This window comes from Corvus hawaiiensis, chromosome 19 (genome assembly GCF_020740725.1).
Source record: "Corvus hawaiiensis isolate bCorHaw1 chromosome 19, bCorHaw1.pri.cur, whole genome shotgun sequence".
Classification (NCBI taxonomy): domain Eukaryota; kingdom Metazoa; phylum Chordata; class Aves; order Passeriformes; family Corvidae; genus Corvus; species Corvus hawaiiensis.
Genome location: NC_063231.1, coordinates 3,328,137 through 3,346,257, shown reverse-complemented (window position 1 = coordinate 3,346,257; position 18,121 = coordinate 3,328,137). Strand labels below are relative to the sequence as shown.

At 45.0% G+C, this 18,121-nt stretch overlaps 1 protein-coding gene across 1 annotated transcript in view; it reads right to left on the bottom strand.

Moving 5' to 3' along the window:
- CACNG4 (calcium voltage-gated channel auxiliary subunit gamma 4) overlaps window positions 1-9,902 on the bottom strand; it is a 43,834-nt gene extending 33,932 nt beyond the window's left edge. The window contains exon 1 of the mRNA XM_048324128.1: window positions 9,581-9,902. Coding sequence (XP_048180085.1) covers window positions 9,581-9,803 — 223 coding nt within the window. The 5' untranslated portion in view covers window positions 9,804-9,902. The remainder of the gene's footprint in view (window positions 1-9,580) is intronic.
- Between the last annotated feature and the right edge of the window lie 8,219 nt (window positions 9,903-18,121).

Sequence of the window (18,121 nt, the reverse complement as noted above, 5' to 3'; positions counted from 1 at the left end):
AGTTGCCCTAATAAAATGCAATTGAAATGGTTAACGTTGTTCCTGAGCTCCAACGGTACAGAATAAACTGCCTTCAGCCAGGTGTACATCAGGTGGCTAAATGGGAACAGGAGGTTAAATCTGGGAGGAAGCAGAGTCTGGAGCTCTCCCTCTCCAATGGAAATCAAGTTCCTGAAGTTTTGGTAGTTCACAGTTGCAAGCAGATCACCTTCCCACACTCAGCAGAGTCATATCTGGAGCTTAACAATCCATTTTGGGCTATTGGCTTCACTGGCTCCAGTACCAGGGCTCTGTTCAATGAATTTGAGGGATTCAACCCTGTTCACAATCCCTGTGGATGAAAATGTGATGTGACACAATGCAACTTGCTGTTTCATCATCTGGCTAAAACCAAACTAACACACAAAGAAACCAAGTCTAGCAAATTTTGCATTAAAAGATATGCATTATGTAAAAGAGCATTGCTATGATTTACTTGAATTTAGAATATCCACTGGACAAGGACGATTAAAGCCCACTATTGCCATTAGTGAGTCATGCACAGAAGAGTATCACAAACTTTCATATCTGGATACCTTTGAAAGCTCAGCCTAAATAGTCACAAGGTCTTCCAGCACTGAGAGTTTGTTATTTCATTTGCTTGCAGGCACTTGAATGCTGGGGGCTGAACTCTAAAAAACCTCAACAGCATGACAATTCTTCCAAAAAAATCATCCAGTGCCCTGCTATCAGCTATCACTGATAGCCAGCGAGCTGTGAGATAGGTGTGCGCAGCTCCAATAGGTATTTGCAATAAGTTATAGTTTGGATTTGATTACATTTAGGCAATGTTCCTCTGGCAAGATCCTATTTCAAGTCATAATTCTGACATGTCATGGTTCCTTTTTAATGCCTTGCAGCACCAATAGATAAACTGTGCCTCTGGGATGCAAGGAAGACAATAACAATCCCAGTGTTATAGAATGCTATATATTTGGACAGGAGAAAATATCCAGTCATCCATATTCCACAGAAAACTGCATCATTTAAAAAGTATAAATGGGAGACAACTGATCTGAAACCCCTGGTAGAGAACTGGCAGTGACTTAAAAATGGTTATTAACTTAATCTGAAAAAAACCCTGGCAGCTAAACAAGGGTGGTAATTCCTGCCTGAACTGGGTTCCTCTCCCACTCGAGCAGGGGATGTTCTGCACTTCTGAATATCTCAGAAACATTTGGCATTATCAAGCTAACAGGACTGGCTAAGCGAGACACATTTAAAGGGCACAACTAAGTGGCACAATTCCAAAACAGCAATTAAAAGGCGGAATGCTTGAAGAAGAACAATAAAAGAGGTTAATTCGTATCAGGGCTTGGCAATTGGTACAGGAAATACTGTAATTCCATAACGTGCTCTCCCTTCACCCAGCTCTTCATACTACGACCAAATGTTTATAATCTATCATTCCTTCATGGATAACATTTGACAAGAAATGACTCAATTCTGTTGAAGAATAATATACAGGGTTATTTTTAAAGTAGGCAGGAGCCTGGATTAATCCTGGGAAACAAGTAAAACAGGTAGAGAAAAAGAGAACCCAAACGATACCTTTGGATAAGTAAGTGATTATATGCTTTTCATTGGCAGGATGGCACAGAAGATGGTCAAGAGTTAAGAAGATAAATTAAAAATCTCAAATTTCTACCTGGGGCAGTATCTACTAGTTTTCTAGAGAAGGACTCATGCACTGTCATCGAAGAGCTAATTTCAAAGGTATCTCGTTAGCAGAAGGAAGGTTACAACTTTTCAGCAAGAAGAGGCAAAAAAAGAAAGAGAACAAAGATGTTGAGATGACAGGATGCAACGGGAAGGAGGAGAAAGAGGGGCTGGACTATCTGCCAGGCTAAATCAAGAACCTCTTCAACGCTTCTACTGCATTTGACTCACAGCATGCAACAACTGGCAAAAATGCCCCCAGATCTGAGGGGAAATCTAGCTAAAGTCTGTGTAGGCTGGGCTATCCATCCTGCAGGCAGCTTGCTTGGAGGCTTGCTATTTTGAGATAGTAGAGAGGACACTTGTCATTAATATTATAATAAATCTCAATATAGAGAAAGCCTCAAATCTTGCTGTGGTCCCCAGCACCTCCGTCTGCCCCTCAAAAAAGTCACAACCACACTGAAAGAAAAAATACGAGCTGAAGCCCAGGAAAGAGCCACCTTCCACGTTAAAATGCTGAAGACAAAATGAACTGATGTACTTTGGGAGTGGAGACAAATAACTAAGGGAAAGAACTACCTGGGAGTAGAAGAGGGAGGACAAAATATGTTGCAATCTAACTGATCAAAACACATTGGAAAAGTGAGAAGCTTTAGAACAAGGCAGAAAAAAACCGTGAAGTCCTGCCCAGCACTGGTGCTGTCTGCTGAAAACACCCCTTTGTTCTGAAGTCATAAATGTGTATCAGCCTCTCAGACATATGGGCAGTTGTGCATTTATCCTGTTTATTTTACTACTCCTGTGCATCTTGCCTTGCCATCTGTTGGGAAGAATTTGGATGCTGAACCATAAGTCTGAGATATAATAAATACCAGTAAACAGAAATCTAAAACGAAGATAAGCACCGAGTAATGTTTGGAAGCAGGAACAGTTTTTCAGTTTGATAGTTTGATTTATTTCCTGAGATGAGCCTTGGCTCAGAAAAGAAGGACCAGCAGGAAAAGGTCCAATTGAAGGGACAAATCTGTGATCCCTTCTCTTATATTGGCTTCATATTGGCATAATTCCACCGCCTTCCTAGAAAGCAGTTAAGTCTACGTAGGTGGAGGATCAGACTTAATCCTGTCCCTCAAGGAAGACATGCTTAAACACCAAATATTGCATATATAAAACATAAGTTGCAAGCAAAATGTTTCAACCCCATTTAAAGCAGTGTTCATGCATCTTCCCTGAGCTGGGCAGCCCTATCGCCGTGTCCCAGTTTCTCCACATCTTCGTTTCCATTTTATTATTAGAATGAGAGGGAAGTGGGTGGAAAGGAAGCACAGTTATCCCTCCTAGTCAGGGGCAGAAAGATAAAGTAACTGGCCCCAGATCAAGTAGGAAACCTACCAAAGCCCAGAGCCACAAGCCCATCCTCCTCCTCCTTCACCTCCTCCTCCTCCTCCTCCCCCCTCTCCATTTTCAGTTTGGGGATACAGAAATTCTACAGAAATTGCTGCTCTTTAACACATAAACCACAGAGACACCAACTAAATATCTGGGAGCTGGGAGGTGTTAATAACAGACTTCAGATTACACTCAGTACCTAAGTACTCCTACCTCCTCAAAGGAATTAGAGATGAGATGAAAGCACTTGCTTCCCTTCCTAATTTTTTTTTTTTTTTTCTCTGTTTCTGGAAAAATACACAGGACTACAGAATGGAGACATCAGATACACTCCCCTTATCCCTGAGTTTTTTATGAGGTGTTCTGCACCTGGCAAGACTGACCAAAGCTACAGGTGGAACAGCACGACCTGAGCAGAGGTGACACTGTGTGACCCAGCAAATGGGAAAGAATGCACCGAAGGAATAATCACTGTGTTCAAATTTCACAGGAGCAAAAAAAATACATTTTTATATTGACTTGTTTTACCAGTTTACACTGGCGAGGGTCAGTAGAGCTGCCAGCAGGCAGGGCAAGCCCTGGCAGTATCTAAAAAGAGCAATAAAAGCCCATGGCAGAAGTTCAGTTAAAGATAACAGCTGCTGGACGAAGCCCAAAGGCTGCATTACATCATTGCAAAGGTCCCCACAAACCCCAACATGAGTTACTATGGCTCTGAAAGATCCTACCACAAATGCCACCTGTCAAGTCCTCAGAACGTGCAGTGTAACTATATACAGAATAAAACAGTAACTACAGCACAACACAGCCACGAGTATCCTATTTGTACAACCCAACGCCTCCCTGACTCTTCACAAAACATTTCTGAAACCTCCACAGAACAATCCTGTAACTGAGGTAAGATTAATACTCTCCACATTGCATCCTGCACAGTAGAAGGAGCTTTACAGCTGGATTACAAATCTGCTTTCATTGGTTTGCAGCCTTCAGGGAGCATCGCTAATGCACACAGAGTCTTTGGGATCTAAGTTTTGCACTGGGATATCTGACATGCTGAGAGCCACGGAGAAAAAACCAAAACCTTTGTGTAGCCTGATAGCTCCTAACTGGATATGGAGTAGATCAAATTCAAGAAAGCAAATTAATTCATTAAAGTGACATATATTCAGTCAATTAGCTTCAGATCCCTGTTTCATAGAGCAGGGAAGAATAGACGTTTTGTGACATCAATATGATCATTTGAGAGCCTCTGTACAAATGTTCAAAGAGGTGCACTGAGGAGACACATGCTTTTTTTTTCATTTGAGAACAGATAATACCTTAACCCATCTTCTGCTGACAGGTCCTCCAGCACCAAATTTCTCAGCATTTTAAAGTATTTTATACTATGGACAATACTTCAAAGGGATTGAACTCTGTGTCCAAGAGGCAGCTCCAAATTCAGAAACTCTAACAAATGGAATGCTCTTGAAAAAAAAATTAACTTAAAAAGGCTGTTAAAAAATCACTCCATGAATTGCTGGCAAAACTGCCCTGCTTCTGCCAGGGTTGCAAAGCTGACATTGGAGTGCTAAGAATTGCTCTTAAAAACAGTGAGTAAAACACATGGACCTTCCCCATGTGTTTTACCAAGGAAACAAAGATGGTATGAGCAGGACATATGGAATGAAAGAGTGAAAATACAGGCTGAATCTCAGCAAAGTCCTTCACTAATGGGTTTATGTTTGTGTTGAAAGATTCATGGGTGAAAGTTCACTCTTCAGGAGTGCAATAATACGTACATATTGTCCTAAAAATAGGCCATGGCACCACAAAAGAAGTTTTTCAGAGCAGAGACACCCATTTGTGTATTCTCCATTTGCAACCACTTTTCTTCCATGGTGTGAGCACAGGCTCAAGTGCCTGCAAAGACTAAAAAGAGCAACCACCTCTTACGGAGCCTGTGGATACAACCTCCAAGACAGGTCATGTCTGCTCTTAGAGTGATTTAACATTTGCTCTACACCAAGTAACACTTCGGCCACAGAACTGGAAGAAAAAGTCTGCATTGTATTCAGTTTATTACAAACAGTGGTGATGCTGGAGCTTCATAGCTGTGCTTGGAGAATACTAAGGAATATTCATTCTTTTTGGATGAGCCATGAATTTGCAGTATTGATGGATAGCAGCCTGCCTCTATTTGCTTGCCTCAAACACTGGTATAAGCATTTTTATTTTGTTTTTAGGAGTATCCATGGAAGCAGCGCATGCGGGTGCCGCAGCTCCCATGTTTGTGCGCATTCATCCAAGCTGGAAGACTTGCAAATAATTGTGCAAATGTGCGTTTGTGCAAGTTTTCAAATCATAAATGATTTACTCGATCCTTCCTCCCCATTATAAATGTTCCAGCCACGCAGCCAAAAAGGACACGTGAGCTCACATGAATTAAATAGCCAACTGCACCACTTGAAAAGTAAATGGCAAACAGAGACTACTAAAAGCAGTGGACACAATGGGTTCAAAGAGATTCATATGCGAATGAAGTGTTTAATAAAATACTCTTTGAATAAATTTAAATTACAACTACATTACTTGATTTCCTATCTTGATGTCACAGAGCCAGCAGAGCGCTCTATTGTGAGCTGTCCTATTAACTTCAGCACGATTGTTCACCAAGATAAGCAGTTTCAGTGGATAAAGTGGTGGTTTTAACATTGTGTTTTCCTAGGCAAATACTTTAATCAGATCTTCCTCGTGAGTAAGACTGCGAGGCTTACAAAGCTGTGCTGCACATTTCCCATAGGAATAGGGGCTGCTGGGAAATCTGAGTGGTTTAATCTCCCTTTCTCAGGTTAGCTTGACCACAAAATGGTTATTCACAGGGCACAGCTTTTGCTGTGTTTTCAAGATCCTGCTCTGCACCCAGGGACCCACAGCTTGTGACAGCCACAGCTCAAGTGTGGACATGGAACAGAACAGCAGCCACGCGAAATGGGGATGATTTGCTCTTCTTGTGAATTTGTGGGCTGGGGTGCAGGTTTCAGGTTGATTGGCTGCATGGGGGCTCTGTCAGAAACTCCCTACTCTGGTGACATTTCAACTTCAGCAGCCAAGGCTGCATTTACTGTGGTTGTCTCGGGCCCAGAAAACCAAACCACAGCTTTTCCAGAGAGCCCCTGGGCCATCTTCCTGCAGAGGCTCAGCCCCTTCTGTCCTGCACATCCACACCAGGAATCATTTCCGTTTCTGACCGAAGGCAATTACCTTGGATATTACTTTTAAAAATCCACGCAGAAACAGAGTGCTGTTATTTAAAATCCACTCAATGAACCTCCTACCTCCACCTTTGACAAACATGCTAAAAGAACAAAATTGGGATTAGACAGGCAAGAGTTTGACTGATGTATCATTAACGCTGCTTCTTGAGTGACTAAGCTCCATAGTAGTAACAACTACTAGTACTGAAACATTATTTCATCCCTGCAGCTCCAAACAAATAATATGCTTGATCCCTAAGCTGTATCACTCCAATTATGATGCCAATTTGTTGTAAAATATTGTTTCAAAGAAAATCAGGAAAACATTGAGGAGCACCTGATAATTGAATTACAAGTTTATCCTTTTACATCCTGTTTCAGTAATTTTGTTTGAAATCTTGAATTGGGGCTACTGAACAGGTGATTGCTCAAAATCCAGCATACAGATTGTATTATGGATAGAGTTGAGAAAGATTTTACTGGGAAATTTCAATTGACCTGAAATTTGCTGAGCGAAATGCTTTATGTATGTCAAAAACAATTTCAGAGGCTGTTTAAGGCATTTTCAGCTTCTGCACATTTGTGTCTCAGATTTGGCTTTTTGACATGAGTGAAATGGCAATAAAGACCATTAAAATAAATGAAGGAGGTTTTTACAATTATTTCTCCAAAACACCAGAAGATTTCTAAAAATAGGTTTGAAGCCAGACCATTTAATCACATATAAAAATACATAACTGAAGTTATTTTCCTGCTAGGTATCTCCTCAGAATTGCAATATTACCTTTATATTACTGAAAAACTCACCCACTTCAAATGAATGAGGCTCTGAAATGGTCAAGAGAGTATTGTTTTAAATCAGCTTCTGGAAATGGTTTTATTATTTTGTAAAACAAAGGAATGGTTCCATGTTGAAATCCAAGTCCCATGGTATGGTTTAAAACATGAATAATTTAATGTATCTATAGATTTTATCTTACAAAACAGAACATACTGAAAAAAGAGGAGAGAATGTAGTCTCTGCTCCTCATCTCTGTGAACAGATGACAGCTTTCTCAAATTGGGCATTCTTAGCACATATTTGACAACTTTAAAAATTGTAACTTTATAATTTGATTATGAGCGTTTGAATTTTGAGCAGAACAGCTGCCTTGCTGATTGATGCATCCCATGAAATCCCTTTTTATCCCCCAAACTGGTGGGGGTTTGAGCTTTACTTGCATACAACTCCTGGGTGCAGCTGTTCAGCCAATACCCTGGTGAGTGCCAGGAGGGCACCGGTGCTGCCCAGTGGTGCAGTGAGACTGGAGCTCAGCCACGTTACTGGGAGCTGCTTCAACACTGCCCATTCCTCACAGCTCCCCTGACTGCTGTTCTCCTAAATAAAGTTCTGACTTAAGCCCAGGTGAAATCAAGGCAGAAATTCCACCAGTTTCAGTCGAAGCTGCACTTTACTTCTATGAACGGTGTTACTGGGAGACCACACAGAAATCCTGACATTGGGAAACTCAGGGATTTTTCCTGACAGGTCCAGCCTAGCTGAGCAAGCTCAGCAACTCCTGCAAGATGCAAACAAACTTATTTTCCATGAAAAACAGAGACTGAAGACACTTAGAACAAGCTCAGTGAAGATCACAAGATTCAGTTCAAGTGGAGGATGCTCAGCATCGCTCAAGCAAACTCAGGAGCTCTCAGATGCAAGCCTGCATTTTCCAGGTGCCGTAAAAGCCCATGCTGAGAGTTAGATTTCCTTTAAGAGTCATAAAGTCAAGCATTGCTATTACCCTAAACCTTCACATTTCAATAATCCTTCCTCTCTTTAGCATCCAAAAAGATTTCCTCTTTGTACAGCTCTTCCATGGATGCCTACTATTACTAGGTAGCAAATCCGATATTTTAAGAGAAAAATCATGTTACACTGTAGCCTTAAATCATTAGCTAAAGGAGAAGATGAGAACATGCGTGAGAATGAGGTGTCTTCTACCACGCCACAGCATTTTCTGGGGAGAAAAAAACCCCATCTGAACACAGCTGCGATTCTGAACTGGAGCTGGGCTCGTCTGGGCTGAGCCGTCTGTCAGTTGGAATAAAGCACAAAGCCAGGTTTGCGAAGTTCCCGTGTGCTAAGCCGTGCTGATGGAATTGGGTGCACAGCAGCCCGCCCTGCAAGTGCATCCCTGTGGGGAGAAGGGCTCCGGCGTGCCCCCACCCCCACGAGCCACAGAGCAGCTCGGCACAAGCCACCAGCGTTCCTCTGCTCTCCCTTTCCCCCACACTCTCCCTTTCCTCCAGCACCACGGAGGCTCTGTTGGCTGTTCACAGACAGAATGGACCAGCAGGTGAGGAGCTTCAGAGCCACCGTGGTGGCCACGGCCCCCACTGACAGCACAGGTCCCTTTCCCGGGGATGTGCCGCTTTCCCACGGTCAGAGCCCCGCGCTCTCAGCTGGCAGATGTTGTTTCCCATCTGGGCTTTGCGACCTGCTCTGCCAAATCCTCGCAACACCCATGTGCTTCTTTGTCCCGGCAGCTACCGCCGCGCCTTCTCCACAACTCCATTTTCAGAGCGGGAGCCACATGTTCGGCCTCTGCGGGGAGCGGGGTCTGCTGCCCAGCCCAGCCACTAAAACACCCATCTATTTATTATTACTATCCTTCAGCCTGACCCTCGGGCTGTGTTAAGCAACCCCGAGTCCACATTGAGGCACCTGAGCGGTGGCAACACCACCTTCACCTGAGCTCCCGGTGCCTCTGTCTGAGGGCAGACTGGGAGGAAGTGGAGTTCCCACTGTCCTGCCCGAGAGCTGTGGTTGAGCTCCAAAGCTCCTAAAGCTCCCGGGGAGGTGCCCCAGCCCCGAAGCCTGCAGGGCTCAGGTACGCCCCAAAGCCCCCAAAAGCCCCGACCCCGCCAGGAGCCCCTCAAAGCCCCGGCGATTGTCGCGGAGCGAGGTCGCCCCCTTGGGCAGCGCTCCCCTGGGCAGCGCTCCGCATCCCGCCGCCGGTTCCCATGGCAATGTCGGAGATGCCGGTTGCCACGGTAACGCCATCCTCCTCCTCGGCCGTGTCCGAGGCAGCGGCGCGGCTCCGGCTCCGGCTCCGGCCCCGGCTCCGGCCCCGGCTCCGGCGGGGCTCAGCCCGGCGGCTCCGGGTCCAGCTCCGGCTGGGCTCTGCCCGGGCTCTGCCCGGCGGCTCCGGGCGCGCAGCCGGGTCCCCCCCGGGAAGTTGCTCCCCCCTTCCCCGGCGCGGCCCCGCTACCTTCGAGGCAGCAGATCCTCCAGAGCCCCGAGTGCGTGAGATCGCCCCGCGCTCGCCGCGGCGGCCCCTGCGCCTCGTCCGTCGTGATGTTGGTGCCGTTGCAGATGTGGGCGCTGGAGTAGAGCCAGTAGTCGGTGCCGATGGCGATGGCCATGAGGCTGAAGGCGGCGAAGGCGCCCACCGTGGTCAGCAGCATCTGGACGCCACGGTCACACCACACCATGGTGCTTCATAGTCCCCGCACGGGCGCAGGGGGCCGCACGACACCGCCCGGCAGCCGCCGCGCCCGCGGGAGGCTCCGAGTCACGGGGCGGGGGGCGGAGGCGGCGGCGGGGGCGCGGCGGCGGGGGCCAGGCGGGGGGAGCCGCTGCCGCCGCCGCGGGGCCGGGCTCCGCCGCCGGCCGCGCCCCCGCGCACCGCCCCGGCCGCGCAGGCACCGGGGACGGGCGGAGAGAGGCAGGGAGGGAGGGGCGGCCCGGCCGCGGGCACCGGAGGCACAGAGCCTCCCGACCCCCGACGTGACGCCGCCCCGCTGGGGAGAGCCCGGCCCCGGCCCCCCGGTGCGCGCCCAGCGAGCATCGCTCCGGTCCCTCGGTCTGAGCGGGCTCTGCCACATCTGACATGTTTCATCCCGGGAAGTGTTCGAGGCAGGTTGGACGGGGCTTGGAGCTACCTAGTATAATGGAACGACATGGGCTTTAAGGTCCCTTCCAACATAAACCATTCCATGATTCTATGAAATTCACAAGGCATGAAGGTGTGAGTGTGAACGAGGTTGGCTCTCAACCCTGCAGCATGCCAGGATCTGTCTGGAGAACAGGGAGGTCTTGCCCGCTCTGGAGGTGCAAAGTTCTGCACCTCCACTGCTCTTTCTTGGGTGGGTTCTGCACACCTTCCTTCTGCTGCATGGGCTGCCCTGGAAATCACCGTGGAAACGGTGCCAAACACAGTGGGGATGAAGTGTTGCAATTCGAAGATGATGCCCACATTGCCAGGGAGCTACAGCAGAGCCAACAAGGGGGTTTAGCCATGAGTTCCTCCTGCAGCCTCACTCTGCGATTAATTACATGAGGAGGTTGTAGGCAAGTATTTGGGTTGCTGGTTTGCTCCTGTTTGGAAGGGTATGGAGACAATCCAGCACCTGAAAATATTTTCCCTTGGAAAACCAAGGGGAGAAGTATCGACACCATTTTTGTCGCGTTATCCTGTCTTCCACCCATCACTCTCATCACTGCGAGTTGACAAGCCGGTCCTGCCTCCACCTCATCCAAGTGACAAGCCAGATGAATGGGAAGGCTTCCTGATCAGCTAATGCATTTGTGTGGAGGGAATGTGGCAGCACACCAGTTTTATGTATATGAATTAGGGAGTGGGAGGACAAGAGCTACAAACCTCAAGAAATACAGTGCTCTTGCCAAGCAGTGCGTGGATGGCTGCAGGTGCTTGTGTGACTCCAATGCTCAGCATACCAACGCAGAGAGGCTTTTCAGCTGCTCGTCCTTTTCAGAAAAAAACTGGGAGAACAAAAAGCAAATACAAATTAAAAACTGGTCTTTATTTCACAGACACCTCGGCGAATTGCACAGGCATGAAGCCTATAAACACAGAAGAGCTCCAAAGTCAGATGCTTGGTTTAAAAATGTAAATTATGCTTTTCTTTTCAGTTGTGGTTTGTAGATGTATCAGTGCCTTTGCAAAAATCACTTTCTAAATGAATGTCTCCATTAGGGATGGAAGAATGATATCAGGTAAACTCAAAAGCAGAGAAACCTTGTTCAGAAAAACTGGATTGAGCATTTAAGTCTAATGAGGTTCAATAAACTTCTCATTTGAAATATATGTTTGTGCCTCTGGGCTTTGGGGGTTTGGACAGAGTGGGGAAATGAGATATTGGAACAGCGGGAGAGAAGCTATTTCCATAGTTTTTTAAACCTATCAAGCCTTAATTAATATTATTTATTTGTATTACAGTATTGCTGGCAGAGATGCTTATGGCTGTCTCTCCGCAACAAGGAGCAGAGGGAGGGGGAGGGCTGGGTGGGCTGTACCTGGAGCAGGGATTCCACACAGCACTGAAACGTCCTCCTTGAGCACTCCCAGTCCAGACATTCCACAGGACACAGGGAGGGTGGTGGTTGTTCTGGTGGCTTCTCAGCAGCCTCCACCAGCAGAAAGGGGACACACAACAACAGGGTTTCCATGGGCTGAGAGCCACCAGCCCTGCAGCATCACTTCTATTGACTGTCCAAGGTAACAGCACATTAACAGAATTTGTTAATAAAATATCTTGCTCCTCTTCCTTCCCCTCCCATTTTTGCAAAGAAGACATCTGTTTCTGTTTCTCCAGCCCCGAGAGAAATAACACAGGCTCCTGAAGGGTTACAGAGCAGCATCCAAGGCAGGCAATAATTTTCTGCCCAAGCTATCTTCTTTAGTTTAAAAATGTTCTCTATTCTTTTGAAATGCATGAAGAAGATTGTGGGAGAGCTAATATTATATTCCACTACCGAAAGCTGGTGGAGTATTTTACACTGATGTCTGGCTCTAGTGATTTTCTAAGGATTTTGAATTCATTAAATCCAACCACTGAATAATCTCCATTCGTGGCGGAAGGAAGGCAAAAGTGCTTATGCTCTTCAACAGCAGAAAAGCGTGTAGTCTTTTCTTAAACACAAAATCTCTCTGACCCACTGCATGCAGCAAAGGTTGCCCACCATGTCACCTTTGATTTGCAGGCTTTGCTTATGATACAGCCTTATAAAGCTGCCATTGAATGTAGCAGCAGAGCAGCCTTGGCAGGGTGTTTTGCACTGCAGTAGCCTCCTCCATCCTCAATCAGAATTAAGACCCAATTGTTCCAAGATCAGACCAGAGGCAGAAGCTCAGGACAATGAGAAGAGAAAGCCCCACAGCGTCTCCTTGTAATTCAGCACGACACCGTGAAAGGACAAGAGTCCAAACCCAGAAATAATTTTTACCCTGGAGAAACAGAATCTTGAAACAGAATTGTTTTGATTCCTCAACGTTGATGTTCAAAGCTTTAAATGAAATCTTGTGCCTGATCATTTTATTTCTGAACTGAATAACAGTTACTTTGGAAACAAAACTTTGGCTTTAACTGAATTCAGTGAGAGCTGTCACTAATAAAATCCTGCCCCAGAGACACCACTGGTGTCAGAAGAAAACTGCAAGATGTTACCATTTAGCATTACTGCTGCTAAGTGTCAAACATATTGAGCTTAACAGATTAGGATTTTTTTTTTTTTTAATCTATCATCTAGAAAAATAACACTAGAATTTTACTGAAAGAAACTTTTGGAAATTGCTCAAGAAGAACTTGAGAGAGCTCTTTCTCAGAATGAAAATAATCACTTCAATTAAATAGGGCTTTTGATGTAGATACAGTCCCACCATCATCAAAACCTGGAACAGGTATTTCACCCTCCCTTGTTCTTTCTCAGCTTTTAGCTCTGTGCATGTGAGAATGAATTTTAGCATCTAGGAATGTCCTAAAACTATAAGGACATCTATATCATTGGTGACTGTCATCTTCTATGGGTCTTGGTGTCTTTCCTATCTAATTTGATTGATGCTGGGGAAAACTTATCCTTAATAACCTCCTTCAGATTATGCTATGTATGGAGAACTTGATGTTTCATACATTTTGTACAGTGTTGGATAATCTCCTTTTATCCCCAGGGCAGTGGTGGGATTTGATTAAACCCTCAGATGAGCAGCAGAGCCTCACATGCCCGGCCTGAGCACAGAACCTTGCAAGAATCTGGGACGTGGCAGAAGGTGTCAGTGGGTCACAGGTATGTTTAAGAAGGAGTACTACAAAAATTGTTCCTGGAACTGTATTTTCATGTATTTTGGATCACATCTTGCAGATTATCATGATACCTACTGAACTACCTTAGGAGATCTTTGCAGAGCTGGATCCAAATGATTTACCAAGCTCATAAATTCTGTGGTGAAACACAGACTGAATTCCCTCATTTTCAGGGATGGCACAGAACCTGACCCACAGACTCACCTATTCCTTCTATTACAATTCCCCATAAATTGCAAGGACATTGTGTCTTTCACCTTTGAGGACCCCACTCTTTGTAGAGGGTCTTCCTCTTCCAGCAAGGCTGGCAGACAAGTCACCATCGCATTTCAGTCTAGGAAAGGGTGAGCTTGAATTTTGTTTGAGGTGCTATAAGGCTGAATTTCTTTTTTAGACCTTTAAAAGAGCATCTGGAATGAGGGCAAAGAGTTTCAGATTGTCCTTCAGAGCTGAACAAACAGTCATCTTAAAGGAAAAATATTGTCATTTCTTTCCACTTGAGGGACAACAGCTTGGCCTCGATTCTATTATTCCTTTTAATATATTAAATATGCTTTGCCTTAGTCATGGGAAGCAAAGCAACACAACTGCTTTCTAACAAATAAAATGTGCTCAGAAGCAACTCTGAAGCTCTCCAGATAACAGCATTTTGAGTTTGCCAGGAAGCCAGATGCTGCTATTGGAAAAGTAGCTGCTATGGTTTGTCATCTGAGCCTAGAAATTGATACCCAAGAACGATATGATGAGACAGACTCGATGACAGCCATGCTCTTTCTATAAATAATTTCAAAAAAACTTTTTCATTAAAAAAAAAGAAATATTTTTTGTTGGAGACTTGCACAGCAAACCAGAAAATTAAAAAGGATAGGCATGCTGTGTTTGAATAGGACCAACAAAAGAACATGATATACACAATTTATAGAAGAATATATAGCAGCTCTCACACATTTTACACTACATAGGCTCTATTTTTCCCATAATAACAATAGTTATGAAACTCATTATCTTTTTGACAATGGAGAAATACAATTTTATTCCTTTACTTGCTTGATCATGTCAAATGTCAAAGCAAATTATGAATGCTTGTCCTTCAAACACTCAGCCCTCCTGGAAAGATATTTAATATCAATAGCATTCACATCCAGCTACAGTACGAACTAATATTGCATATGTCACACAGATCTAAAGTTCACAGTGTCTGTTACCTGTCATGCAATTCCATGTCTCAAGTTCTACCTTGTCCCTGTCCTAAGCACAAGGAAATTCACTGCAGTGGCAAATGGCACATTAAAGATTACCTGGAGTAGGAGTTAAACCCGTGAGCAGGGATTACTTGCGAGTTTAAGGTGTTAAAAAGGGAATGGGAGAAAGAGCAAGTGGTTAATAGGAGCCTTGATTTTGCATCATACTTCAAAGGATTTGAGAGGAGTGTCCTGATGAGACAGTATGGAAGTTTCTAGCACAAGAAACCTGCCAAGAGGGCAGTGAAAAAATCATTATCTTTTGAATGCTGGAGAAATAGACGTGCTGAGTGTGTATTCATCCAGACAAAGCACTGCTGGAATGAGCTGGTTCATTCTCGGGGCAGCGTCCAGAGGGAAATACAAATTCTCCTTGGGAATACAGTACAATGATGGGGAGGGTGGAGAAGGGGAAAAAAAATGCCTGTGAGGTTCTCTCATTCCACCCATTATGAGCCACCTCTAAGAAACAACTCTGCACCTGTTTATGCTGTACAAACACACACCCAGAGCTACTCCACACAACCCTACATGAACTGCAGCCAGCCCAGGAGATGGAACAGGGAGTGGGATGTCCCGGTGATGGTTGGCGTTTCCAAGGGCTCTCCCTGAGCCCACACGTGTGTGTGCACATCCTGCCAGCACTCCTGGGCACCAGCTCCTAATCTCCTACAAACACAGCGACATTAGTCTCTTTAATGGCCTTTAACAAATAAATCTGTAAATCCTCTTTGGAACAAATGCTCCCTCTCAGACCCAGGGGGGAAGGTGTTGTAGAGCAGCATGGCTGAAGTCACAGGAGTGTAAAAAATTAGGCAATCTGTGGGGAGCTCATTGCCTCTGAAGCACTGCATCACCCACAGCCCCAGAGGGTGCAGGAGAATCACCCCTGGCCGATGAGAGGGAAATTGCTGCACTCAGGTTGATTTTTAACCTGAAAAAAAGGGGCTTCAATGGAAGTGTGTTAGGAGGCGGATTGAGCAAAACAGGTTTTTAGGATAAGTCTTAAATACTTAAATCAATCACGATAACTTGCTGCATTGAATTTATCTCCTAAGCTGCCTAAAGTAAATTCCTCAGATCTGTCTGAATAATTTGGAGCTGATAATGCAGCATTTGAGTAGGAAGGCTGTTGGCCACTGAAAGGATTTTCTCATTAGAATTTCAGCCGATTATTCACCAGAGAGATGGTCTTCCAGGAGCACACTCCAGCAACTCCCTTGAAAAAGTTTTATAAACATTCAGCCTGCTAAAAAATGAAATTGGAAGGTGAAATGACAGCTAGTCATTACTTCTGAGAGGTCAGGGATAGAACAAACAGCCACAAGTGGATTTATCTGCTCTTCCCTGTGCTCTGGCTCTTTTTTTCTACACAAGACCAGGAAATCCTTTTGGATCATCTGGAACCACACCTCTGGTGCTGAGCACGAGTTATCAGAAACCTGCTCTTGATCAGATGCTTGTAACATGAGTCTGAAGAGCTGTTTTTCCATAGAATCACACTTGGAAGATGGGTGTTGAACCAGGTAGTCAGAGCTTTGCTGGGAGGCTCCTAACTGGACTGAGGTTATCTAAACAGAAAGGCTTTAAGCCTGTCTCTGACAAGGATTTCGCATTCCATTGCTCTTCTCCATTTTCAATGTAATTATTTTTCCAGATAGAGAAATCAGCAAGCGAGGGGAGGTGGGTGGTGAGAAACAGGAAAACTCAAGGGGGAGTTTTGCCAAGAGGAAGAGCAGAACTTTAAACCCAGTCCCAATTCACGAGCTAATTGAGGTGGAATAAATGCTGGAAGAATCCATTCACCTCTTCCTCATTTAGCAACTGTACATGCAGTGGCAGAGACCCCTTTCCCCAGACCATTATGTGACAGAAGCAGTGAGAAGAAGAGGAAGAAAAGCTGTAGCAATAATAACAGAACACCCTGGCACAGTGTTTTAAGTGAGCTGTAAATACAGCCAGCAGAATTCCATGAAGCCTTGCTGTCCACATTGCTCTGGAACTGTAATTTCTCACTTCTTAAAGCCACACCAATGTCTCCATGAAATATTTTGTTTGGGCTGAGTAAATGGTGTACATATTGATTTTTATCTCTTTTCACACCTCAGATGCTGCCTGTCTGCTCAGAGCCAGGTCACGGCACACTTATTCACTCAGCAAACACCTACTCCATGGCTGAGCCATAAACTCGCTGGGACAGTCTTTAATCAGCATAAGGTCCCAGGGGTTTCCTCTCCTCCCCTTCCTTTTCCAAGAAAACCCAATATTGACTCTGATGTTTTTTGGAGGAAAAGCTGCTAGGACCAGTAACACTTTACATCCTGGTAATGCCACATGTAAAATGGTTTAAACTTGGTTCAGTTTAAGCTGAAGTTTCTATGCTCAACACGGTGACTAAGTACATCCAGCTGGTAGCACCTGTAGGTTGAGTTTAAATTCTTCCCCCATGGTGGTGTGGGGTTTGAGGGAGTCAAAGAGGTCTACAATAGACATTTAGCAATAAACTGCAAATGCAGAAAATTCTGTAAGAGGGCTTTTGACAGCAATCAATATATGAACCAAATCAAAAGCAACCAAAGAAAAACATCTTAAAATTGTCAAAAAGAATAAAATTCAGAAGCACCTTGAACCAACATGACCTTCTCTGTTCCCCATCGAGAAACTCTTCTCAGAAAAATAATTAGAAGAATGTAGAAGAGATTAAGAGATTCTGGTGGGACTTCACAACCCTTCAGGGATCTTGGTGCTGAGCTGGCTGAGCTCCAGTGCCACCAGCATTCCTGCTGTGATGGATGGGGTGTGCCAAGGCTGGGAGAGACCAGCCCAATGCTTCCCTCATCCCAAGGGAAGCACTGATTTGTCATCAGCTGGAAGTGCAAGGGTAGTTCAGATTATCTGAGGAGCAGCAGAGCCCCATGCCCTGGTGGGGTGGGCAAAGCCATGTGGTTCCAGTCCCTGGGTTCCTGCTTTGGCTTCCCCATCCTGCGTATGGAAAGGACAATTCCAGGCCATGCCCTCCAGAGCTGATGGCACTGGGGTGATGCTGCCCTGGCACAACACAGCTCTCAAGGGCTGCCAGAGAGCATCCAGGAAACAGGAGGTTCTGCCCAAGAGAAAAGTCTCATCAGCTCAAAAGGAAAATGAGTTTTGGAGAAAGACAAGGAATTGCAGCAGCCAGAGCTGTGAAAAGCCTTGACAAAATATTTAACACAGAGAACCAGAAAACAGCTTGCCAATTGTTAGAGCCTTTCTAATGCAGGTTATTAGATGGTTACTGCCATTGCTATTAAAAAGACACTATTTTCTGAGTGATCTGTGCAAAAAAGGGCTGGAACACACCTACAGCATTTCCATGTACTTTGAGCTCTCCTAATGGAGAAAAAAATCCACACATATAAGACTCAATTGAATAATTATTCAATTCAATTAACAAATAAATAATGTGCTGTTTTGTGGTGCATCCATTAA